The sequence below is a fragment of the Rana temporaria genome, chromosome 8, assembly GCF_905171775.1.
Source record: "Rana temporaria chromosome 8, aRanTem1.1, whole genome shotgun sequence".
Classification (NCBI taxonomy): Eukaryota; Metazoa; Chordata; class Amphibia; order Anura; family Ranidae; genus Rana; species Rana temporaria.
Window position 1 is genome coordinate 41,298,172 of NC_053496.1, and position 25,673 is coordinate 41,323,844.

Here is a 25,673-nt window from a genome sequence, read left to right on the forward strand (position 1 = left end):
AAAATAGCAAGTGAATGAGGTTATTGTGGTAATGTGTGCGTTACCACGCGTTTTACCACAACTCACGTGTCAACACACATTAATCACATTGATTCAACGCGGTGCCATGCATTCTGAATGGCAACTCAACACACCTTTCCCGACATGGGTATTACAACAAAGACACGGTATGAACAGACAAATGTTATAATAACAAGTGTGCAGTCATTGAACCTTCACTGTACTTTCCTTTCATTGTAACTTGTGTGTTGGTGTTGCACACGGCAGACAGGCTCAGAGCTGTAATGAGACTTGCCTACAGAGGAGAGTAATGAGACTCTGGATCAAGGTTCACCGACAACTATCCGACAACAGATATTTCTGCTACGAAGGATTAAAGTGCAAATTTCTTCTCTCCAAGCAGCTGAACACTGAGGTAGCAAAGCTACGAGACCCCTCAGTCAGGTAAGAAGAATAGATTTTGTGTGACATGGCCAGACCCTAACACTAACTCCCCTGTAATCCCCAAACTATCCCTCCCTGGACCCCTAACATTAATCCTCCCTGTACCCCAACACTAACCCCCTGTACCCCTAACATTAATCCTCCATGTACCCCAACACTGACCTTTCCTGTACCCCAACACTAATCCTCCCTGTACCCCAACACTGACCCCCTGTACCCCTAACATTAATCCTCCCTGTACCCCAACACTGACCTTTCCTGTACTCCAACACTAATCCTCCCTGTACCCCAACACTGACCTTTCCTGTACCCCAACACTAATCCTCCCTGTACCCCAACACTGACCTTTCCTGTACCCCAACACTAATCCTCCCTGTACCCCAACACTGACCTTTCCTGTACCCCAACACTAATCCTCCCTGTACCCCAGCACTGACCTTTCCTGTACCCCAACACTAATCCTCCCTGTACCCCGACACTGACCTTTCCTGTACCCCGACACTGACCTTTCCTGTACCCCAACACTAATCCTCCCTGTACCCAAGCACTAACCTTTCCTGTACCCCAACACTAATCCTCCCTGCACCCCAAATCCTCCCTGTACCCCAGCACTAACCTTTCCTGTACCCCAACACTAATCCTCCCTGTACCCCAACACTAACCCCCCTGTACCCCTAACACTAATCCTCCCTGTACCCCAACACTGACCTTTCCAGTAACCCAACACTAATCCTCCCTGTACCCCAACACTGACTTTTCCTGTACCCCAACACTAATCCTCCCTGTACTCCAACACTGACCTTCCTGTATCCCTAACACCAATCCTTGCTGTACCCCAACACTAACCCCCCTGTAATCCTAATAACAACCCTCCCTATGCCCCTAACACCAACCCCCTGTACCCCTACACTAACCCACCTGTAATCCTAACACTAACACTCCCTGTACCCCTAACACTTACCCTCTCTGTATTTCAACACCAAATCTTCCTGTATCTCTAACACCAACCCTCTCTGTACCCCAACACTAACCCCGCCCCCTGTTATTTTAACACTAATCCCCCCTGAAATCCTAAAACTATGCCTCCCTATACCCATAACACTATCCCTCCTTGTAACCCCAACACTGACCTTTCCTGTAATTCTAACACAAACCCTCCCTATGCCCCTAACATTAATCCTCCCTGTATCCCAACACCTAACCCTCCCTGTACCCTTAACAGTAACCCTCCCTGTACACCGACAACAACCCTCCCTGTACCCCAACAACACGTCTTGCTGTATCCCTAACACCAACCCTCCCTGTACCCCAACACTAACCCCCTGCAATCCTAACACTAACCCTCCCTGTATCCCTAACACCAACCCTCCCTGTATCCCTAACACTAACCCTCCCTGTATCCCTAACACTAACTCTCCCTGTACCCCAACACTAACCCTCCCTGTACCCCAACACTAACCCTCCCTGTACCCCAACACTAACCCTCCCTGTACCCTTAACACTAGCCCTCCCTGTACCCTAACACCAAGTCTTCATGTATTCCTAACACCAACTCTCCCTGTACCTCAACACTAACCCTCCCTGTACCCCAACACTAACCCCCCCTGCTATCCTAACACTAACCCTCACTATACCCCTAAAACTAACCCTCCCTGTATCCCAACACTCATCCCCCATGCCTCTAACACTAACCCCCCCATAGTAGTATTTGGAACAGTCCTGTTCTTATATGTAAAAACTTTCCGTACCACTCCTGCCGGAGCGGGTTTAGTGTACCCGGACAGGCCCCTCTCACTGACCTGGCAGCCGGAGTATCACTCGAACAATTGTAGGATAAAGTCTCTGCCACAGACCCTCCTGAATGGACTTCAGGGAGACGCCTCTGCCACGGGCCCTCTCTGATTGCAGTTACGGAGGTAATCCTCCTTGGGTGAATTACGCCTGGATCTTAATGTCGCCCAGGTACCGACTGACAGGCGGGTCACTGGGTCCCCGTCGTTGCTCAGATGTTCCGGCCAACATGGCCCCGGAACCAGGAACACCGCGTGGCACGCACACCCCAGCCAGGTAGGCCATAACACCAGGGCGCCATGATGTGGCCACCCTAAAGGTGGGTGCCACACTGACTGAAGAAGACCCAGAACCAATGGTGTCTGCCTAATAAATACCCCTCCCCGGCATGCACAGCGAGGCTACACCCTCCTGATTGGCTGCTGGGGAAGAGCACCCAAACCTTGACTCCACTGCTGCCACCTACTGCAAAGGGGTGGGAAGAACACCCCAGCACAACAGAATGAGCCCACAGCACAGCCAAGCCGAGACAGAGACCCTGTTTTAGGCATACCAATTTGGTTCAGAGTCTAACTACACCCTGATCTCCCTATAAATAGCACCGGTACTTCAAAGTAACCAGGCGCTACAATGGTATTATCGTAGAGGTAGGTAGATGGAATTATAGGGTTAGGTACATATAATTATCATAGTGGAAGGTACATGGTGTTATTATAGAGGTAGGTATGCTGTAGTATTATAGAGCTAGGTATATTTAATACAGAGGTAGGTAGATTGAATTATAGATGTAGGTACATTGTAGTATTAGAGGTAGGTACACAGCATTAATATAGAGGTAGGTATATGGTATTTCCAAATTGCTAGATACACAATACTACTAGAGGTAGGTTGATCTTATTATTATAGAGATAGGCACTTTGTATAATCACAGAGGTAGGTGTACATGGTGTTATTATAATGGTAGGCACTTTTTATAATCACAGAGGTAGGTGTACACAGTAGATGACGGTAAGTAGGTTGTACACTACTCTATCATCTATGACTGGGAAGACTCAGCTGACTTCCCTGCCGTCACATGACAAGGTGCTGACAGTCCGGGCTGGCCGCGGAGGATGCCGGGGTTGTAGTTCCCTGAGCTCGCTCTGCTCCTTCTCACGCGGTGTAGAGAGGAGGAGAGAAGACTACATTTCCCGGCACCCTCCGCGGCCCCGGCACTGATCGCTGGACAGGCTGCCGAGCACAGCACGCGAATACCCAGGGACGCTGACTGCACTGTATGGTAACAACCGGTCCGGGACACACCACTGTATACTATGGGGGGGTGATAAGTGGGGGAGACCACTGAACTCTAATAGGGGGATTTGTGTTATACGATAACTGGGGCACACCACTGTACTGTATGGGGTGGAGGAGGGGGGACCACCTCACTGCATAGGGGGGTGTTATATTGTAACCTATGAAATGTCTGCACCATATGTGAGGGGGTGTTCATGTTCAGGGCTGCTTTAAGACAGAGAAGGGTAGTCAGAAGTTTGTAGTATACAGCACAATGTATAGAGAACGGGAGTATAAAATATACTGCACAATGTATGGAGGTCGGGAGTATATAATATACAGCATAATGTAGAGAGGTCGAGAGTACCTTTAGGCCCCTTTCACACAATAGATCTGCCTGTCCGTTTTTCAGGTGGATCTGAGTGGGCCACCCATTGACTTGTATGGGCAGGCGGATGCCATCTGACCCGATAAGATCCGCTCAAAACAGACGGCTGGCGATCCAGCGGATCGGAGGGGCTTTCACGGTGGAGCGGTACGCTAGCAGGACGGTAAAAAAAGTCCTGCTAGCCGCATCTTTGGAGCAGTGTGTATACTGCTCCTCCCCAGTGAAATCAATGGAACAGCGCGGCTATACCGCCCGCAATGCACCGCTTCGTTTTTAACCCTTTCTCGCCTGCTAACGAGGGTTAAATGCGCCCCGTAGCATAAATGGTAGAAAGTTCATCTACTTCTCATTTATTTCTTTTCTAGGCATTAAGAATGGCACCAAAGATAACTACAGAGCTGCTGCGGCAACTGAGGCAGACCATGCGGTCCTCCCGCAGCGTGGCGGAACCCATCCAGGCGTACATTGTTCCCTCTGGGGACGCACACCAGGTATTGTCACTTCAATGTCACCTCCCTTAGGTGTTGTCAAGCCTGACTTATGGAGCAGGTTTTTTTTTGGGCTCATTCACATCAAACACTCATGAAAAATGAGCCTCTCTGCACCCCGGGGTGACGGGCCTGTGTTTCTGTATAAATCAATGACAGGCTGTGGCGTTATGCTGGTCACCGCACATCCTCGGGTACAGGAGAGCACGTCCATCCTTGTATTACAGCTGCAGGATTCTGGATAAAATGAGAATCCACATTTTTTTGCTTGGAGTAAAGATCACGATTCTCGCAGCGTAACATTATCTTTTACATTATACCAAAAAATTGGTCTAACTTTCGTGTTTTTAGATTTTTTTTTGTAAATTCATTGAAGTGTATTTTCTCCAAAATATTGCGTTTGAAAGACCGCTGCGCAAATACAGTGCGACATAAAAGTTTGCAGCAACCGCCATTTTATTCTCTAGGGTCTCTGCTAAAAATAATATAGATACTGTTTGGGGGTTCTAAGTAATAATCTTGCAAAAAAAAAAAAAATGCAGGTTTTTAACTTGTCAAACAATGCATCCAGCTTCTTCCCAGCAGCAGCATAAGGAAAGGGGGGGTGCAGTGTGATGTAAGGGAGAGTGGGGGACTCAACTTCTGATGGTGGGGTGGCTCTTGACATCTAAAGGAAGGGGAGGGGATGCGCTGGACATATAATCTTACAGATACAGCCGGCCCTTTTTAGGGCAATCATAATGCTGATGCGGCCCAGGATGAAATTGAGTTGGACACCCCTGCTTTAACCACTTCCCGACCGCCGCATGTAGATATACGTCCACAGAATGGCACGGACAGGCACATTGGCGTACATGTATGTCCCTGCCTAGACGTGGGTCGGGGGTCCGATCAGGACCCCCCCGCTACATGCAGCGGTCGGATTCCTGCGGGGAGCGATCCGGGACCACAGCGCGGCTATTCGTTAATAGCCGCTCCGTCGCGATCGCTCCCCGGAGCTGAAGCACGGGGAGAGCCGTATGTAAACACGGCTTCCCCGTGCGTCACTGTGGCGGCTGCATCGATCGAGTGATCCCTTATATAGGGAGACTCGATCGATGACGTCAGACCTACAGCCACACCCCCCTACAGTTGTAAACACACACTAGGTGAACCCTAACTCCTACTCCTAACTCCTACAGCGCCCCCTGTGGTTAACTCCCAAACTGCAACTGTCATTTTCACAATAGACAATGCAATGTAAATGCATTTTTTGCTGTGAAAATGACGATGGTCCCAAAAATGTGTCAAAATTGTCCGAAGTGTCCGCCATAATGTCGCAGTCACGAAAAAAATCGCTGATCGCCGCCATTAGTAGTAATAAAAAAAAATAAAAATAAAACTATCCCCTATTTTGTAAACTCTATAAATTTTGCGCAAACCAATCGATAGACGCTTATTGCGATTTTTTTTTTTTTACCAAAAATAGGTAGAAGAATACGTATCGGCCTAAACTGAGGAAAAAAAACATTTTATATATGTTTTTGGGGGATATTTATTATAGCAAAAAGTAAAAAATATTGCATTTTTTTTCAAAATTGTCGCTCTATTTTTGTTTATTAGCGCAAAAAATAAAAACCGCAGTGGTGATCAAATACCACCAAAAGAAAGCTCTTTTTGTGGGGAAAAAAGGACGCCAATTTTGTTGGGGAGCCACGTCGCACGACCGCGCAATTGTCTGTTAAAGCGACGCAGTGCCGAATTGTAAAAACCCCTTGGGTCATTTAGCAGCATATTGGTCCGGTCCTTAAGTGGTTAAAGTGAATCTGTGCTCCATTTTTAACGAATATCCTAATTGTGAGTTGTGAACGTGTCCTCCATGTGTGCAGTATATACAATGCAGTGTGGATCCTCATGTAATTGTGTGTTGTCATCGGTTTGCAGAGTGAGTACATCGCCCCATGTGACTGCAGACGGGAATTTATATCCGGATTCAACGGTTCCGCCGGTAAGCATGGTGCTGGATGTTTTTTCCCGGAATGTGACTATAATTCAGTTTATTCTTATGTCAGATCAGGTGCTGCATTATTTGGTTGGTTATTTTAGATGAAAGCTCTTCACTTGTGCATGGATGTGGCTTCAGTTCCCACCAAGTCTCTATGTGCATGGAGTTTGTATGTTCTCCTGTCTGTGTGGGCTTTATTTTGGGTGTTAGTTTCATCCCACAACACAATGTGCTGGGGTATTAAAGCGGTACAAAAGTGATTAAGGGCTAGATTCAGGTAGGGGCGCGCATTGTTAGGGCGGCGCAGCGTATCGTATTTATGCTACGCCGCCGTAAGTTAGAGAGGCAGGTGCTGTATTCACAAAGCACTTGCCTTCTAAGTTACGGCGGCGTAGCGTAAATGGGGCCGGTGTAAGCGCGCGTAATTCAAATGAGGATGAGGGGGCGTGTTTTATGTTAATTCTTGGTGACTTGACGTGATTGACGTTTTTCCCGAACGGCGCATGCGCCGTCCGTGGAATTTCCCAGTGTGCATTGCTCCAAAGTACGCCGCAAGGACGTCTTTGGTTTCGACGTGAACGTAAATTACGTCCAGCCCTATTCGCGAACGACTTGCGCAAACAACGTAAAAAATTCAAAATTCGACGTGGCAACGACGTCCATACTTAACATCGCGTACGCCTCATAATAGCAGGAGCAACCTTACGCCGAAAAAGCCTAACGTAAACGACGTAAAAAAATAGCGCCAGGCGTACGTAAATTTATGAATCGTCGTATCTAGGTCATTTGCATATTCTAAGACGGAAGCGCCACCTAGCGGCCAGCGTAAATATGCACCCTAAGATACGACGGTGTAAGAGACTTACGCCAGTCGCATCTTAGGCTAATGTTGGCGTATCTTGCTTTCTGAATACAGAAAGAAGATACCCTGGCGCAGCTTTGAATTTACGCGGCGTATCTATAGATCTGCCGGTGTAAATCAATGCTGAATCTAGCCCTAAGTCTTGTTTTTTACCTACAAAAATAACAAACATGTTATACTTACCTGCTCTGTGCAGTGGATTTTCAGAGCAGCCCAGATTTTTATTCTTCTCGAGTCCCTCCCTTTTCTGTGTTCCTGGCCCCTCCCTTCTGTCGAGTGCCCCCGCAGCAAGCAGCTTGCTATGGGGGCACTCGAGTCACAGCTCCCTGTGTCCATTCAGACACAGAGCCCCGAACCAGCCCTGCCTCCTCTCTCCTCTGATTAGCTAGCTGACTTTTATTGACAGCAGCGGATGCCAATGGTGCCCCTGCTGTGTCTCAGCCAATCAAGAGGGAGAATCTCGGATGGCTAAGACACTTGTGGACACCGCTGGACAGAGATGGGGCTCTGGTAAGTTTGAGGGGGCTGCTGCACACAGGTTCTTTGTCTTGATGCATAGAATGCATTAAGATGAAATAAAAACTTCTGAATTAACAAGTCCTTTAAACCCAAAACCAAAAAATGCATTAATTTTCTTCCCCCTCTGTTTTCACCTAGTGATCTGGCCAGTAAAACACCTCCAATATTGTCAGTCAGGGGATGGGGAGGAGGTGTAGTAATGTTTAACCATTTGCCTACCTGGTACATATACCCCCTTCCTGCCCAGGCCTATTTTCAGCTTCCAGTGCTGTCGTACATTGACAATTATGCGGTCTGGCAAAACTGTACCCAAATGGACATTTTTATATATAAAAAAAATAAAAAACATTTTTCTTTTTCTTTTCATGTTTTCTTTTAATGTTATTTAACCACTGGGTGCCAGATCCACATATAATTGGATAGGCGCAGCGTATCAGAGATACGCTACGCCGCCGCATCTTACCTGGCTTTAAGTCAAATCCAGGAAGATTTCGCGCCGTAAGTTACGGCGGCGTAGTGTATTTCTGGCGGCGGAATTCAAATCGGCGGGTAGGGGGCGTGATTCATTTAAATGAAGCGCGTCCACGCGCCGATTGAACTGCGCATGCTCCGTTTTGAAATTTCCCGCCGTGCTTTGCGCATTTTTTTTAACTTAGACGTGACTTATGTCCATTCCTATTCATGGACGACTTGCGCAAAAAAAAAAAAAAATTGGACGCGGGAACGACGGCCATACTTTAACATGGCAAGTCTATCTATACGCCGCAAAATAGCAGCTTTAACTATACGCCGGAAAAAGCCGACTAGAGACGACGTAAGAGAATGCGACGGCCGCGCGTACGTTCGTGGATCGTCGGAAAAAGCTAATTTGCATACCCGACGCGGAAAACGACGCGAACTCCACCCAGCGGGCGCCGAAGTATTGCACCTACGATCCGAAGGCGTACGAAGCCGTACGCCTGTCGGATCGAACCGAGAAGCCGTCGTATCTTGGTTTGAGGATTCAAACTAAAGATACGACGCGGGTAATTTGAAAGTACGCCGGTGTATCAGTAGATACCCTGGCGTACTCGCTATGTGGATCTGGCCCTGGGTTTTTATTTTTAGCTAAACAAATGAGAGAAAAAAAAAATATATATAAAAAAAAATATATAGTATTTCTTAGTTTCTGTTAAATTACCTATTTGCAAAATTGTATAACAGAAACTAAGAAAAACATTTTTTTCTTTTCAAATTTTTTTTTTTTTAATTTGGTTTAGCAAAAAAAAAAAAAAAAATCCAGTGGTGATTAAATACCACCAAAAGAAAGCTCTATGTGTGAGGAGGGAAAATAATAAAAAGTTAGTTTGGGTACAGTGTTGGATGACCGCGCAATTGTCATTCAAAGTGTGACAGCGCAGCGCTGAAAGCTAAAAATTGGCCTGGGCAGGAAGGGGGCGAAAGTAGTTAAAAAAAAAAAAGAAAAAAGAAGCTTAGAGTGTTGGGCGTTTCATTGTCTGGTCGCCCTTTAATTAGGGATATATACTTTGGAATTTATAGCGGGATCCCCCGCCGAGGGGAACAGGAACACATCACTTTGGGGGTCTAGTAAACAGTTATTTGTGGAGGTTTTATATCTGCCTTCACGTTTTGTAGCCGGCTATTATTGGACTTTAGAATTTATGGCGTAGGCCCCATTATCCCGCGCTATAATAAATCTACCCCCGGAATCTGTTTTTCTATGCTTGTCCGAGTTTTGGTACAAGCAGCAGAATGTGGCGCCGCATTGACAAACCTCGGTGTCTCTGTGCGGCTGACACCTTAATGAGCTTGTGGAGTCATACAAGGACCAGTGTGTTCTTTGCAGTTTATATTGAAGTATATATTATTAGACCAGCTGAGATCTCTGAAGACTGAGGGTGTCCAAACTTTCTAATCAATAAAAAATAATTCTAATGAGAGTAAACGATACCTCAGGCTTGGTGGTCGGTGGGAGTAAAAAAATTACATAGAGCCTGTGGACAGTAGGTGGAGGAAAATTCCCCCATCATTGGTGTCAGTGGGAGGAATAGTGTCCCATCGTTGGTGTCAGTGGGAGGGATTGTGTCCCGTCATTGGTGTCAGTGTGAGGAATAGTGTCCCGTCGTTGGTGTCAGTGAGAGGAATAGTGTCCCGTCGTCTGTCAGTGGGAGGGATCGTGTCCCATCATTGGTGTCAGTGGGAGAGGATCGTGTCCTGTCATTGGTGTCAGTGGGAGGGGATCTTGTCCCGTCATTGGTGTCAGTGGGAGGGGATCGTGTCCCGTCATTGGTGTCAGTGGGAGGGGATAGTGTCCCGTCAGTGGGAGGGGATCGTGTCCCGTCATTGGTGTCAGTGGGAGGGGATCGTGTCCCGTCAGTGGGAGAGGATCGTGTCCCATCATTGGTGTCAGTGGGAGGGGATTGTGTCCTGTTGTTGGTGTCAGTGGAAGGGGGATCGTGTCCTGTCAGTGGGAGGGGGATCGTGTCCTGTCATTGGTGTCAGTGGGAGGGGATCGTGTCCCGTCATTGGTGTCAGTGGGAGGGGATCGTGTCCCGTCATTGGTGTCAGTGGGAGGGGATTGTGTCCCGTCAGTGGGAGGGGATTGTTTCCCGTCATTGGTGTCAGTGGGAGGGGATTGTGTCCCGTCATTGGTGTCAGTGGGAGGGGATTGTGTCCCGTCATTGGTGTCAGTGGGAGGGGATTGTGTCCCGTCATTGGTGTCAGTGGGAGGGGATTGTGTCCCGTCATTGGTGTCAGTGGGAGGGGATTGTGTCCCGTCATTGGTGTCAGTGGGAGGGGATTGTGTCCCGTCATTGGTGTCGGTGGGAGGGGATCCTGTCCCGTCATTGGTGTCGGTGGGAGGGGATCGTGTCCCGTCATTGGTGTCGGTGGGAGGGGATCGTGTCCCGTCATTGGTGTCGGTGGGAGGGGATCGTGTCCCGTCATTGGTGTCGGTGGGAGGGGATCGTGTCCCGTCATTGGTGTCGGTGGGAGGGGATCGTGTCCCGTCATTGGTGTCGGTGGGAGGGGATCGTGTCCCGTCATTGGTGTCGGTGGGAGGGGATCGTGTCCCGTCATTGGTGTCGGTGGGAGGGGATCGTGTCCCGTCATTGGTGTCGGTGGGAGGGGATCGTGTCCCGTCATTGGTGTCGGTGGGAGGGGATCGTGTCCCGTCATTGGTGTCGGTGGGAGGGGATCGTGTCCCGTCATTGGTGTCGGTGGGAGGGGATCGTGTCCCGTCATTGGTGTCGGTGGGAGGGGATCGTGTCCCGTCATTGGTGTCGGTGGGAGGGGATCGTGTCCCGTCATTCGTGTCAGTGTGGTAGACACAGATCTAAACATTTGAATAAAGTTGGGGTCATCATTCTTTTCCTTTTTAGAAAGGAAAAGAATGATGGTTAGATTCTCTGTCAGGTTTTCATTGCTCTATCCCTGCTGTGGGGATTTTTCATATTTTACAAGGACTAAAAGTGATGGGAAAGATCTTCACCTTGTTCGGGTGACAACCGTCCTTTTTTCTTTATCGTACATCATGGGACACAGAGCAGCATAGCCATTACATATGGGTTATATAGTGTACCTTCAGGTGATGGACACTGGCACTCTCCGACAGGAAGTTCCCTCCCTATATAACCCCCACCCATAGTGGGAGTACCTCAGTTTTTTCGCCAGTGTCTTAGGTGTTGGTGCACGTTGAAGGTTGTGCCTGCAGTTTGTCCTTGGGACCAGGGCCAGCCGACCGGATCCGTCCAAGGTGCTTCATAGCCAAAGTGGACGGTACCCGGGCCCCAATTCGTGGATGGGGTTTTGCCTATAATGCCTCTCCTTGGAGGGCTGGACTCTGGGTTCCAGGACTGGGTTTTTTAACCTATGAATACCTGCTGCCAGTAGTGCTGTATAGGTCCAGGTGTGTGGTGTTCCTGACTTGGACCCCGGTCCCTGAAGGTCTATGACCATACCCACGGTGAAGGGGGAAGATTGGGCCTCTTGCATGAGCAATACCCTGCGGCGTGGAAAGGTAAGCAGGGGGCCTACGGAACTTGGTTTGTCAGTGGGCTCCCCACAGGGGACTCTGGGGAAAAGCCTTTTTTATGCCTCTGTGCATGGGCTAAAAGAGAAACCACAAAGTCTGCATGACTGGATGGCTCAAACACCCAGGTATACTGTTCCTCTGGCTGGGCTAATAGACTGCTGCTGCTGCTACAAGGTGTTTTCTCCATGAAATGTAAAAGGGAGCATGTCAGGTTTAAATTACTTACTTCCTGATGTCTGTGTGTCTCCAGCAGCTCCCGGGCTCCTCTCCCCACATGGATTCTGCTTCCTGCTTCCTGAGAGCGGCGTCGGGAGCGCGCGCGCGCGCGCGCGTGCGCGCGCACTGTTATAGGCGCCGACGCTGCGTGGAGGGGCGGGGGACGCCCAGGGAGTTCCCTCCCCTCTGTACATCAGAGGGAAAAACTCTATTTAGCCTGTCAGTTTGCTGAAGGCTGTGAAGGGACACGGAGCAGCGATGCTGAGCTGAGCAGGATAGGTTTGCCTATGTTATGCTGACACAGTGACACCTAGTGGCCGTTTTTTTGTACACACCTTGCTAAAGAGCTGTTTAAGCTCATATTTTTTCTATAAAGCCGGTGTACTAAGTAGCAGTCAGAGTACTTAGTATTTGGTACTCTCTTAGCCCAGCATTAAGGGAAGCAATATTAGGATATGATTAAGCCCTTGGGGCTCAATACTGCTTTCTCTTGTTAGGTTTTGGGAAGTTTAGTTTCTGTCTAACATTACCCTAGCCTAAATTTTTTTCCTCATTTATTTAAATGTGTGTTTTTCTCCAGCTATTACAGTTAGTTGTATATTAGCGGAGTATCTCAGATTTGTTATTATGGCTCCTAAGGGTGCAGGGAACGCTAAAAATGCTAAAGGTGTTAAAAAGCCGAAGGGTTCCCCATCGGGCTCGGAGGATATTTCCCAGAATCCACCTGCCCCTACCTCCCCGGAGGATCCGGAGGTTGCTGCCCTGGGTGAGCCATCGGGGTTGCTAGGTGCTATGGCGGGCCCTATTCAACCAACTCCTTCCTATGTCACGGAAGAGATGTTAGCCTCCACCTTGGGTGGATTTGAAAAGAGGATGGCCGCTCTTATTACGGCCTCTTTATCCGGGAAGAAGCGGGCTAGGTCCCCGTCTCCCAGGTTTGAATCTCCTGAGGAAGATGTCCTTTCCACTGAGGAATTGGAAGATACAGGAGACCAGGCTGAGGATCATCTGGACCATTTGGGTTCTGAAGATTCTACTATAGAAGAACCTTTTTCAGCTTCTCACGCAGAAAAATTGTGGGTTCAGTCCTTAACGGATATGGTGCGGTCAGCTTTTAAAATGCCTTTGCCTCAGCCTCTGGCCTCCGCTGTGTCCTCATTGGGCTCCCTAAAAGCGCCCCAAGCCAACCTGGTGTTCCCGGTCCATCCTTTGTTAAAGGACCTGATATTTCAGGACTGGGTTAAGCCAGACAGGATTTTTTTGCCTCCTAAAAGGTTCGCAGTTATGTACCCTTTAGAGGAGGAGTTTTCAAAAAAATGGGCTGTCCCCACTGTTGACGCAGCCATATCATGTGTCAATAAAGCTTTAACATGTCCAGTGGACAATATTCACATGTTCAAAGATCCTGTGGATAAAAGGCTTGAGACCTTACTAAAGGCATCCTTTTCCACAGCGGGGGCAGTGGTCCAGCCAGCTGTAGCTGCCATTGGCGTCTGCCAGGCTTTAAAAGACCAGGCCAAGCAGGCCCTAAAGGACCTCCCGGCTCAACAGGCTCAGGACTTAGCCGATCTACCTAGAGCCTTATGTTTCGCGGTAGACGCTATCAAGGATTCAATCCAACAGGCGTCCCGCCTATCCCTGTATTTGGTCCACATGAGAAGATTACTTTGGTTAAAGAACTGGTCTGCAGAAACCCCCTGCAAAAAACTCCTTACAGGATTCTCCTTTCAAGGAGAGAGATTGTTTGGAGAAGATCTTGACAAATATATTCAAAAGATCTCTAGTGGTAAGAGCACCCTTTTGCCGGTTAAGAAAAGGTTCCGAGGTCCCTCTTTTAAGCGCCCAACCTCTCCAGTTCCAGGGCCCTCATTCTCTAGGCAGTATCGACGGCCTCCTGGACGCGCAGCTGCAAACAGGCCCCAGGGGCAAGCTGCAGGGAACAAGAGACCGTGGAACCGTAAGCCGGTTAAGGCTGCCCCTAAGGCAGCCTTGTGAAGGGGCGCCCCCACTCTCTCGAGTGGGGGGAAGACTCCGGTTGTTCTCGGAGTTGTGGGGGGCCCAAGTTACCGACCAATGGGTTCTGTCCTCAGTAACTCAGGGGTACAAGCTGGAGTTTCGGGAGTTCCCCCCTCCTCACTTTCAAATGTCAAGACTTCCAGGCGACCCTCAGAGGCAGGCATCGCTTCTGTCCGCCCTAGAGCGACTCCTATCTCAAGGAGTGATTATGGAAGTACCAGCAGGGGAGCAAGGACAAGGGTTTTACTCAAACCTCTTCGTTGTCCCGAAGCCAAACGGCGACGTCAGGCCTATTCTGGACCTAAAGTTATTAAACCGCTTTTTAAGAGTCCGGTCTTTTCGAATGGAGTCCATTCGTTCGGTGGTGGCCGCCCTCCAAGGAAAGGAGTTCTTGGCCTCCATCGATATAAAGGACGCATACCTGCACGTTCCGATTTTCCCAGGCCATTACAGGTATCTGCGTTTTGCCCTAAACTATCGGCATTATCAGTTCGTGGCTCTTCCGTTCGGACTAGCCACGGCCCCTCGGGTTTTCACGAAGATCCTGGCCCCCGTATTAGCCATCCTAAGGGAACAGGGCATTCTGATCATGGCCTACCTAGACGATCTTCTGGTAGTCGACCACTCAGCGGCCGGTCTAAATCGGGCAGTGTTGCTAGCAGTAAACTGCCTAGAGTCCCTGGGTTGGGTTCTAAACCGGGACAAATCGGCTTTACAGCCCACAAGAAGGTTGGAGTATCTAGGTCTGATTTTAGATACAAGACAACAACGGATCTTCCTGCCCCAGTCCAGAGTGGACTCGATAAGGGAGTTAATCCACATAGTCCTAAGCAGCACAAGGCCATCTATACGCCTCTGCATGCGCCTGTTGGGAAAGCTAGTGGCCACCTTCGAGGCAGTGCCTTATGCCCAGATCCATTCTCGGAGACTACAGAGAGCAATTCTCGCGGCCTGGGACAAAAGACTCCAGGCCTTGGATCTTCCCATCTCCCTTCCCTATGCGGTAAGGCAGAGCCTGTGTTGGTGGCTAGTCACAAAAAATCTTCTGAAAGGAAGATCGTTCAATCCCCCCTCATGGAGGATAGTAACCACGGACGCCAGCCTATCAGGTTGGGGTGCAGTCCTAGACGATTTAACCCTACAGGGGAGATGGTCAAGGGCAGAATCAGCCCTACCCATAAATGTCTTAGAGATCCGAGCAGCTCGGTTGGCTCTTTTGGGCTGGACGGAGGTTCTGCAGGGCTCCCCAGTAAGGGTACAATCCGACAATGCCACTGCCGTAGCTTATATAAACCACCAGGGTGGCACCAGGAGTCAGGCAGCCCAAAGGGAGGTAGATCGGATCTTTTCATGGGCAGAAGCCCATGTCCCCTGCATCTCAGCTATCTTTATCCCCGGGGTGGACAATTGGCAAGCGGACTTCCTCAGCCGCCAACAGATGTCCCCAGGGGAGTGGTCCCTCCATCCCGAAGTGTTCCAGGTCATTTGCCGGAAGTGGGGTACTCCGGAGGTGGACATTATGGCGTCCAGATTCAATGCCAAAGTAGCAAACTTTGTCTCTCGAACGAGGGATCCATTGGCCTGCGGGACAGATGCCTTGGTGTGTCCTTGGCATCAGTTTGCGCTAATCTATGCCTTCCCTCCAATACGGATGCTACCCCGTCTTCTTCACAGAATTCAAAGGGAACGCAAGCCAGCGATTCTAGTGGCCCCAGCGTGGCCCCGAAGACCTTGGTACTCCTTGATAAAAAGGATGACCGTAGAGGAGCCTTGGGTCCTCCCTCTACGTCCGGACCTCCTCTCACAAGGGCCTTTCTACCACCCTGCCTTACAGGCCCTAAATTTAACGGCCTGGCGGCTGAGTCCCTGATTCTCAGAAACAGAGGCCTTTCAGGGCAGGTCGTTTCTACCCTTATAAACGCAAGAAAACCAGTTTCCAGGTTGATATACTATAGGGTGTGGAAGGCCTATATTACCTGGTGTGAAACCAGGAAATGGGATCCCCGCAAATATACTATTGGGAGAATCCTGGAGTTTTTACAGTTGGGAGTGGAAAAAGGTTTGGCGGTCGGCACAATTAAGGGGCAGGTGTCTGCCTTGTCGGTCTTCTTCCAGAGATCGTTGGCTGCCCATTCCTTAATGAAATCCTTTTTACAAGGTGTTATTCGGGTGAATCCCCCGATTAAAGCTCCCCTGTATCCTTGGGATCTAAATTTGGTTCTATCGGCCTTGCAAAGGCAGCCCTTTGAGCCCTTGTCCGTGATTCCGTTGGTCCTTTTGACTAGGAAACTAGTGTTTCTGGTGGCCATGGCATCCGCCAGAAGGGTGTCGGAGTTGGCAGCCTTGTCATGTAAGGCACCTTATTTATTATTGCATAAGGACAGGGTCGTTTTGCGGCCGCTTCCGTCCTTCCTGCCTAAGGTGGTATCAAATTTTCACCTTAATCAAGATGTGATTCTTCCATCATTTTTTCCAAAGCCTTCTTCTAAGGAAGAGAGGTTACTACATTCCTTGGATGTAGTTAGAGCTGTAAAGATTTACTTGGAAGCTACAGCCCAGATTCGTAAGACGGACGTCTTATTCATTCTGCCGGAAGGGCCCAAGAAGGGCCAGGCAGCGTCTAAGGCCACTATTTCTAAGTGGATTAGGCAGACGATTATTCAGGCCTATGGCCTGAAGGGGAAGAGTCCACCCTTATCGGTTAAGGCTCATTCCACTAGAGCTATAAGTGCCTCTTGGGCAGCGTATCACCAGGTCCCTATGGCTCAGGTCTGCAGGGCAGCAACCTGGTCATCTGTCCACACATTTGCAAAATTTTATCAAATGGACGTTAGGAGGAACGCCGATTCAGCCTTTGGGCAGGCGGTACTGCGGGCCGCAGTTTAATCTCCTCTTGTCCGGTGGCACCTCTTGTTTGGTTTTTTCTGGTTGTCTCCCTCCCCTCATGGAGCATTGCTTGGGGACATCCCATATGTAATGGCTATGCTGCTCTGTGTCCCGTGATGTACGATAAAGAAAAAGGGATTTTTATTAACAGCTTACCTGTAAAATCCTTTTCTTGTAGTACATCACGGGACACAGAGCTCCCACCCCTCTTATGGGGAATTTTGGGATGCATATTGCTTGCTACAAAACTGAGGTACTCCCACTATGGGTGGGGGTTATATAGGGAGGGAACTTCCTGTCGGAGAGTGCCAGTGTCCATCACCTGAAGGTACACTATATAACCCATATGTAATGGCTATGCTGCTCTGTGTCCCGTGATGTACTACAAGAAAAGGATTTTACAGGTAAGCTGTTAATAAAAATCCCTTTTTTGTCATTCCTTGGCTTTCCTGACCAGTGAGTGAGATTCTGCACTGGTGGCTTCTGGAGCAATAAAAAGTTCTGTAACTTGCTTCCACTAATGGCTTTTTTTTTTTTATAATAATTTTAAATCAAGTCTCCGGCTGGCCGGTCTCCTGGGCGCTGACAGGCGGAGGGTAACATTGTATAAGGTGATTAGAACTCCAATCAGACTTCCACTTTGGCAGCAGAACAATGCTGACTCTTCAAGTCAAGGTTTTTTTTATTTATTTTTTTGTTTGGTCACATGCATTACAGTGTTTTTTTTTTTTTTTTTTTTTTAGAATTGAAATGAAAATGTCTTTGAAAACACAAACGGTGTTTGCTCATCATGCGTTCTAGTACATGCGTTGATGTGGGTGATATGCCTTGTCTGGCTCATACTTAAGTTGGCCATACACTTCAAACAAAAGTTGGATGAGTTCAGCCCAAGCCTGCAGTATAAAGGGCTGTTGATCACGTGAGCGGCTGCACGGTCGGTCCCGCCACCATCACAAATGCAGGCGCATTACTGTGCTCAGTTATTATACTGAGGGATAAGAAATTTGTTTTAAAAAATGTGTGTGGATACCTAAATTCTTTTATGATTATTTACATTTTGTTTGCAGGGACAGCAATAGTGACGGAGCAGAGCGCCGCCATGTGGACGGATGGACGCTACTTCCTGCAGGCTGCTCAGCAGATGGACAGCAACTGGACGCTAATGAAGATGGGTGAGGTGGATCCTGATTTTCTATATCTCAGATTAAAGTTGAACTCCAGGCAAACCACTAAATGCACAGAAAACATGCATATAAAAGTCCTGTTTTACCTGCCAAATGATTTGCATTTCTGTCTATCCAATCCTTACATGTACACAGCTCTGCCCTGTCTGGCAGTGGGGGGACCTGGTTTAGCTCTTCTACAGTTTCACTTTCTCTTACAAATTCCCTCCTCACCCAACCAACCACCAACCTTGTTACTGGACAGCAAAAAGGAGACGCAGGTCACTGATGAGCTCATTATTTTCACTCTGCTCTCTCCTTCTATGAGCAAGTTCTGTGCACTGCAGCACGCCTGATGGTTCTGTTTGCTTCCCCCTAGAAGCTTTGCTATATTTTAAGTTATTAACCAACTCAAATGTAAATTCTTGTATTTCTAAACATTTATTTAATGAGTACAGAGCTGCATTATTTGTCTTTTATATCTGCCTGGAGTTCAGCTCTTTTACCCCTTAACTTTTGTCAGGCTGTTTTTCTTTATTTTATCACATTGTTCCTGCCAGAAAGACACCCCCGGTCCTGGGGTGAATGTACCCCATGTAGGAGCAGCGTCCTCACCCTAACCGTGCTATAGCCAAATGACGGTTCGAGCACAGGATGGCCAGTTTACAGAGCTGGCGGTGCACTCTGATTGTAATGTCCTCAGGACAATGCTGATCACAGATTGAAATAAAGAGCCAATCGGCAGTTCTTTACCATGTGATCAGCTGTGTCCAATCACAGCTGATCACGATGTAAACAGAAGTCGGTTGTTGGCACTCGTTTCCTTGTGCTGACAGCGGAGAGGAGAGCTGATAACTGGCTTGTGCATCTAGAGCACTGTGCATTACAGGCCTTCCCAGTCAGACCGGAGACCACCATCCCTTACAGCACTGGTATTATTGCATGCCTCCTCTGACCAGTGACCACCAGCATCCAGAGCACTGTGCATTACAGGCCTTCCCAGTCAGACCTGAGACCACCATCCCTTACTGCACTAGTATTATTACAGGCCTCCTCTGACCAGTGACCACCGGCATCCAGGGAAGCAAGAAATGCTGGTGTTGTCATCATTTCCAACTCTACTAAAAAAGAAAATAATAACCCCACCAAATTTTGGCTAGACATGCACAACATGTTCTTTCTCCTTACAGGTTTAAAGGACACGCCCACACAGGAGGACTGGCTAATCGGTGTGCTTCCTGAAGGCTCGCGGGTCGCTGTGGACCCCTTTATTATTCAAACAGGTAACATGTTTTCCTATTGCAGTCGAGTGTTACTGGTGATGCCAACCCTCTGATTCACCGGAGGCAGGCTTGGCACTCTCCCAGACTGGGGCTTTCTGGTTTGCCCCTTGGCATTCACTGACTTGCTGGCAGGTAACCTAAATAAAATGTGTACATACCTGGAAACTCAGCACAGGAATAGTAAGAACCCCAATATTAGGTGCAGCAGGGGTACAGACTTGGAAATTAGGTGCAGAGATGGTGGGAATCGCTTATAAAGAGAACAGTAGGTATGTGGACCCAGGAACGCGGTGCAGGCATGGTGGACACCCCTCATAATGGGCACAGGCGATGTGCAGACCTGGGAACTCGGCACAGGAATGGGGGGAACCCCTTTTAATGGGCACAGCAGAGGTGTAGACCCAGGGAATCAGTGCAGGGATAGTGGGAACCTTTCATTATGGGGCAAAGCAGGTGCGCACACCTGGGAACCCAGTGCCGAGGTAGTGGGAACCCCTCATAATGGGTACAGAAGGTATACAGACCTGGGAACTTGGCATAGGGATGGTGGGAACCCCTCATAATGGGTACCGAAGGTGTACAGGCCCAGGAATGATGGGAACCCCTCATATTGGGCGCAACCAATGTGCAGACCTGGGAACTCAGCACAGAAATGGTGGGAACCCCACCCCTAATGGGCACAGCAGGTATACAGACCCAGGAACTCACAAATAGTCTGTGACCAATATAAGAGGTTTATGTGCTTTTATCTTTTCATCTCTCAGACACTAAAGCTGGCCTTTGATGGATCAAGTCTTGGCTGGTTCAGCAGGGACCAGCAAAATTTCAATCCATATATGAGCAGGCTGGTTGTACCTAGGATAATCCATTGATTTGACTTCAGTACAAACAGCATGTTGTATTTTTTTGGATGCAATCACTGCTGGTGGCTAAAAGCGCTAGTAGTGAACATTGTGTTCTGCTGGCGAGGAAGGTTCCCCACCGGCAGAACACAATAGTGCTGCGGGAGGGATTCACCCATGGCTGTGTTGATGGGGGGGGGAAATTGAGTGATTTTGCAGGAAAGAAAATTGCATCATCTATGGGTTGCTTAGATATCACTTTTGGAGAGACTACCCCTTTAAGTTCAACACAATATGTAGAATGGAAGCTTGTGTTTAAGTTGAAGCCTCGAGGGGCAATTTTTTTTTTACATTTCTTATAGTTTATATCCTTAGGCTGCATTCACACCTGAGCGTAGCGTTTTGTGGCGTTCTTTACCACGACAAAATGCAGCGGTATTTGCCGCGACAAAACACAACGTTTTTTACCACGATTTTTTACAGGTCTAGGGTCACCAATGTAAAACGCCCAAATTCGAGCGAAAAAAAAGGGTCCAGAACTTGTTTGAGCTTCAGGCGTTCGGCGTCAGGCGTTTTGTAGTGGAGATGTGAACCATCTCCATAGAGAATAATGTATTTTTTCCCCTCTAGCGTTTTGGGGCGTCGCGCTTCAGGCGACAAAACGCTCAGGTGTGAATGCAGCCTTAGTGGGGTGTCCTTTTTAACATGGGATGTGGGAGGGGCTTATTGGAAGTAAATCAAAGGAATGTTGCAGGTATATTATTGCTGATGTGTGTTTTTTTTTTTTTTTTTTCAGACCAGTGGAAGAGTATGTCCATGGCATTGAAGAACGCCGGACATCTCCTCATACCTGTGCAAGAAAACCTCATAGATGCCATCTGGACAGACCGCCCAGAAAGGCCGTGTCGGCCGCTGATAACATTGGGTCTGAACTACACAGGTTGGTGTTGCTGCCTTCGCTATTCCAATGCCAGGCCGCTGAGCTTAAAGGGAAAGTTTATTATTTCATGAAAAATGGAAAGGTGAGCTAATGCCAAATATCCCTGCCACTCCTAGACCTCTCTGCACATAGTGTCCATGATGCCCCGTCCTGCTGGTGTAGTGGTCTTTACACTGTACACTGCTATACACAGCCCCGGAGGGAGTATATATCATAATGCTCACAATGAGTTTTCAGAAAGGAGGAGGTGGGGAAAGGGATGTAGTGGCTGCATTACTTTTTAGGCTTTTTTCCTTTATTTTCACCTTGTAATCCTGACTGTAATGCACTTCCTGTTCTGGGGTGACAACGCTCACTCACTAAACTGCATCTCTGGAGGACAGCTTTGTCACCATCGCTGCTCTCCTGGTTTTGACTACAAACGCCTCCTCTCCTTATATAGAGAGCCTTGCTTTTCAGTTATAGAAGATATCCAAGAAAAATCATTCTTCCCCACGCAGTGGGGCTGTGCCCGCAGTGCAAGGGTTGACTGCTTGTTTTTGTCTAGGGGTGAAGAGAGCAGAGGTATACAGTGCCTTGAAGATGTATTCGTACCCCCTGAAATTTTCCACATTTTGTCATGTTAAAACCAAAAACGTAAATGTATTTTATTGGGATTTTTTTGTGATGGACCAACACAAAGTGGCACATAATTGTGAACTGGAAGGAAAATTATGAACTTTTTTTACAAATATGTAAAAAGTGTGGTATGCATTTGTATTCAGCCCCCTTTACTCTGATACCCCCCAACTATAAATCTAGTGGAACCATTTGCTTTCAGAAGTCACCAAATTGGTAAATAGAGTCCACCTGTGTGAAATTCATTCTCGGTATAAATACAGCTGTTCTATGAAGCCCTCAGAGGTTTGTTGGATAACCTTGGGGAACGAACAGCATCATGAAGGCCAAGAAACACACCAGACAGGTCAGGGATTAAGTTGTGGAAAAGTTTAAAGCAGGGTTAGGTTATAAAAAAAGATCCCAAGCTTTAAACCGCTCACACAGCACTGTTCAATCCATCATCCAAAAATGGAAAGAGTATGGCACAACTGCAAACCTACCAAGACATGGCTGTCCCCCCTAAACTGATAGGCTGGGCAAGGAGAACATTAATCGGAGAAGCAGCCAAGATTTCCATGCTAACTCTGGAGGAGCTGCAGAGATCCACAGCTCAGGTGGGAAAATATGTCCACAGGACAACTATTAGTCATGCTCTCCACAAATCTGGCCTTTATGGAAGAGTGGCAAGAAGAAAGCCATTGTTTGAAAGAAATCCAGAAGATGTACCATTTGCAGATTGTGAGAAGCCATGTGATGGACACAACAAACACTTGGAAGAGGTGCTTCGGTCAGATGAGACCAAAATGTAACTTTTTGGCGTAAAAGCAAACCGCTATGTGTGGCGGAAAACTGACACTGAACATCACCCTGAACACACAATCCCCACCGTGAAACATGGTGGTGACAGCCTCATGTTGTGGAGATGCTTTTCTTCAGCAGAGACAGGGAAGCTGGTCAGAGTTGATGGGAAGATGGATGGAGCCAAATACAGGGCAATCTTAGAAGAAGACCTGTTAGAGTCTGCGAAAGACTTGAGACTGGGGCGGAAGTTCACATACCCCAAAAGACTTGCAGCTGTAATTGCAGTGAAATGTGGTTCTACAAAGTATTGACTCGGGGGCACACCACACTTTTCAAATATTTATTGAAAACCATTTATAATTTTCCTTCCACTTTACAATTATGTGCCACTTTGTGTTGGTCTATCTATCACATAAAATACATTTACATTTTTGGTTGTAACATGACAAAATTGTGGAAAATTTCGAGGGCTATGAATACCTTTTCAAGGTATTTTACTTGCCTAATCCGTGCCTCCTGCTCCTGCCCCCCCTCAACGCAATGAGCCCACATGTGGATTATTGGATGAAATAATGTGTGAACCTTGCAATGGACATCTCTATGTGATTAAATTTTTTTTTTATGTACCATACAATTCTCTTCCGTTCATGGACGGACACAGCAGCAATTGACCTTGGGGTATTATCCTCCTTTCTAGGAGATTGACTCGGCATAAAAACAGCATGTTAAGTGTTAAAACACTCCACACAGTATAGTACCTCCCAGGGGCGGTTCCCCGGGTACATCCCTCATCCTCTGCTCTGCAGCCTCAGTTTTTTTCTGCCTTGCCAAGGAGATGACATGGCTCCTCTGGGCCCATGTGCTCAGGAATTTTTTTTTGCTATTTTCCTTTTTTTTCCCTGCATTTTTGGATCCTGTGATCTACAATCAACTGCCGACTGGGTGACAGGCTGGATCTGTGATCCTTGTAGTCCCCCCAACTTCGGCCATCGAGCGTGTGCCGGTCTTTAGCTACGCACTGGGCCGTCCACAACATGCCCCGTTGCTCCAGCTATGGGCACACATATGACCGGGCTCTATGTCTGTGTCACAGTGTGCCGGGCCGACAGCCATGCCGTAACAGCGCAGACGTTGGTTCTGTCTGGGATACCCCCAGCTGGTGGTCGCAGTACGGGTAAGTAGCAGTCCCCTTGCTTTGGCAGAGTGGTGCGGCTGGTGCATTCCTGGGGAGGTCGATTTGGGTTCCGCCCTGCTTTCCTCTCTCCCTTCCTCTCCCTCCTTTCCCCACGTTCTGGGTGGCGGGCAGCCGTGAGGTTGGGGATCCGTCTGGGGGACAGTGAGGATGACTCTGCTTCAGGGTCAGCACATGATAGGGCGCTAGAGGGAGCTCTTATCACTGCGGTGCGGGATACTCAGAAAATTGAGGATTCGGCGGAGACATCAGAGGTGTCGGTCCCTTTTTGTGTTCCGCAAGCCGGCCCGCACTGCGAAAGTGTTTCCTTGTGTTTCTTATCTGGAAAAGTTTTTGTTCAAGGAATGGGATCGGCCGCAAAAGGTTTTTGCTGTTCCAAAATGTTTTGCGGTCCGTTATCCTTTTGAGGAGGACTTCCTGAAAAAGTGGACCTCTCCTCCGTCAGTGGACCCCCCTGTGTCCAGACTGAACGAGGCGACCACGTTGCTTGTGGAAGGGGCTCCCGCTTTCAAGGACCCCGCAGATAGGAGAGCTGAGGCTGTGGCCCGCTCCATGTTCACAGTGGTGGGGTCGGCGGTGAGAGTTTTGGCCGGGGCTCTAGTGTCACAGACACTTACTGAACGGGCAAAGTTGTTGCTTCAGGAGTTGGAGGAGCATCAAGCCCCTGCGGACTGTGTGGCGCTGGCCGACCAGTTAGTGCAGGGCCTAAAATTTGTCGGTGAGTCAGCCCTGGATATGCTTCCCTTGCTCTCCAGGGCCTCGGCCTACGCGGTGGTGTTGCGCCGCCTTGTCTGGCTGAAGTGTTGGTCTGCGGACCAGTCTTCTAAGAAGGCCTTGGTGGACTTACCCTTTAAGGGTGAAAGACTTTTTGGGGCTTCTCTAGATGATGCCATAAAAGATGCCACGGGAGGTAAGAGCACTCTGCTCCCACAATCTGGTAAAGGTAAGGATCCTCGCCGTAGGCAGGGGCCCTCCTTTACCGCCCCCCAAGCGTATTTTTTGTCCGCCTGGTGCGGCAGGTAAATGTTCCCAGGGCGCTAAGGCGCCTGCTGAAGGGCAGAAGCTTCCCTGGTTCCGCAAGCTCAACAAGCCTGTGGACAAACCTGCTTCCGCATGAAGGTCTGCCCCCGCCCGTGTTTCAGGTGGGGGGCCGGCTTCGCAAATTCGCGGCTCAGTGGATGTCTCTTCTTTCCGACCGGTGGGTTTGCGAAGTTTCCTCGGGGTACAAGATAGTTTCTCAATCAAGTTCAGAGTTAGAGGTGGATGTGTCTATCACCTGCCAGACCCTCCGGGAATTCGGTTGGCTGCTAAATGTTCAGAAGTCGCCGTTGGTACCGTCTCAGCGTCTGGAATACCTGGGGTTGGTCCTGGATTCCTCGGTGGCGAGAGTTTTTCTTCCCACGGAGAAACTACAGACACTGCAAACTGCGGTGAGGCGCTTGGCGACCCAGAAGTGGTCGTCGCTTCGATTTTTGCATGCGAGTTCTGGGTCTGATGGTAGCCTCCTTCGAGACGGTTCCGTATGCTCAATATCACACTCGTGTGTTACAGAAAGAATTCTGTCACGTTGGGACAAGCTCCCTTCGTCTCTGGATCACCAAGTCCGGGTGAGTCCCCTGGTCAGGTCCTCCCTAGGGTGGTGGCTGACATCTCCGGTGCTTCGGGCCGGGAAGTCGTTCCTGCCGTGCGATTGGACGGTGGTCACTACGGATGCCAGGCTCTCCGGCTGGGGGGGGGGAGTCTGGGGTGGTTAGTCAGCCCAGGAGCACTGGACTCGGGAAGAGTCCCGCCTGTCAATCAATGTCCTGGAACCCCGGGCGTTCAGGCTGTGCCTCTCCAAGTGGTCTCTGAGACTGCAGTGCCGCCCGGTCAGGATTCAGTCAGACAACGCCACGGCTGTGGCGTATGTCAATCATCAATGGGGCACACGGAGCTCGGCTGCAGCGGCGG

The 25,673-nt window shown here is 48.8% G+C and overlaps 1 protein-coding gene across 3 annotated transcripts in view; it reads left to right on the plus strand.

The window, feature by feature from the left end:
• Positions 1-344: 344 nt before the first annotated feature.
• The window catches only part of XPNPEP1 (X-prolyl aminopeptidase 1), a 50,859-nt gene continuing 25,530 nt past the window's right edge, over positions 345-25,673 (plus strand). Inside the window, exons 1-6 of one of the 3 annotated variants that reach the window (XM_040361649.1) lie at positions 345-444; positions 4,264-4,389; positions 6,310-6,373; positions 17,970-18,074; positions 19,256-19,348; positions 20,987-21,130. In XM_040361649.1, coding sequence (XP_040217583.1) covers positions 4,273-4,389; positions 6,310-6,373; positions 17,970-18,074; positions 19,256-19,348; positions 20,987-21,130 — 523 coding nt within the window. In that variant the 5' untranslated portion in view covers positions 345-444; positions 4,264-4,272. Of the gene's footprint in view, positions 445-3,346; positions 3,515-4,263; positions 4,390-6,309; positions 6,374-17,969; positions 18,075-19,255; positions 19,349-20,986; positions 21,131-25,673 lie in introns of those variants that run through there. The other 2 variants (XM_040361647.1, XM_040361648.1) reach the window with 2 other exon arrangements.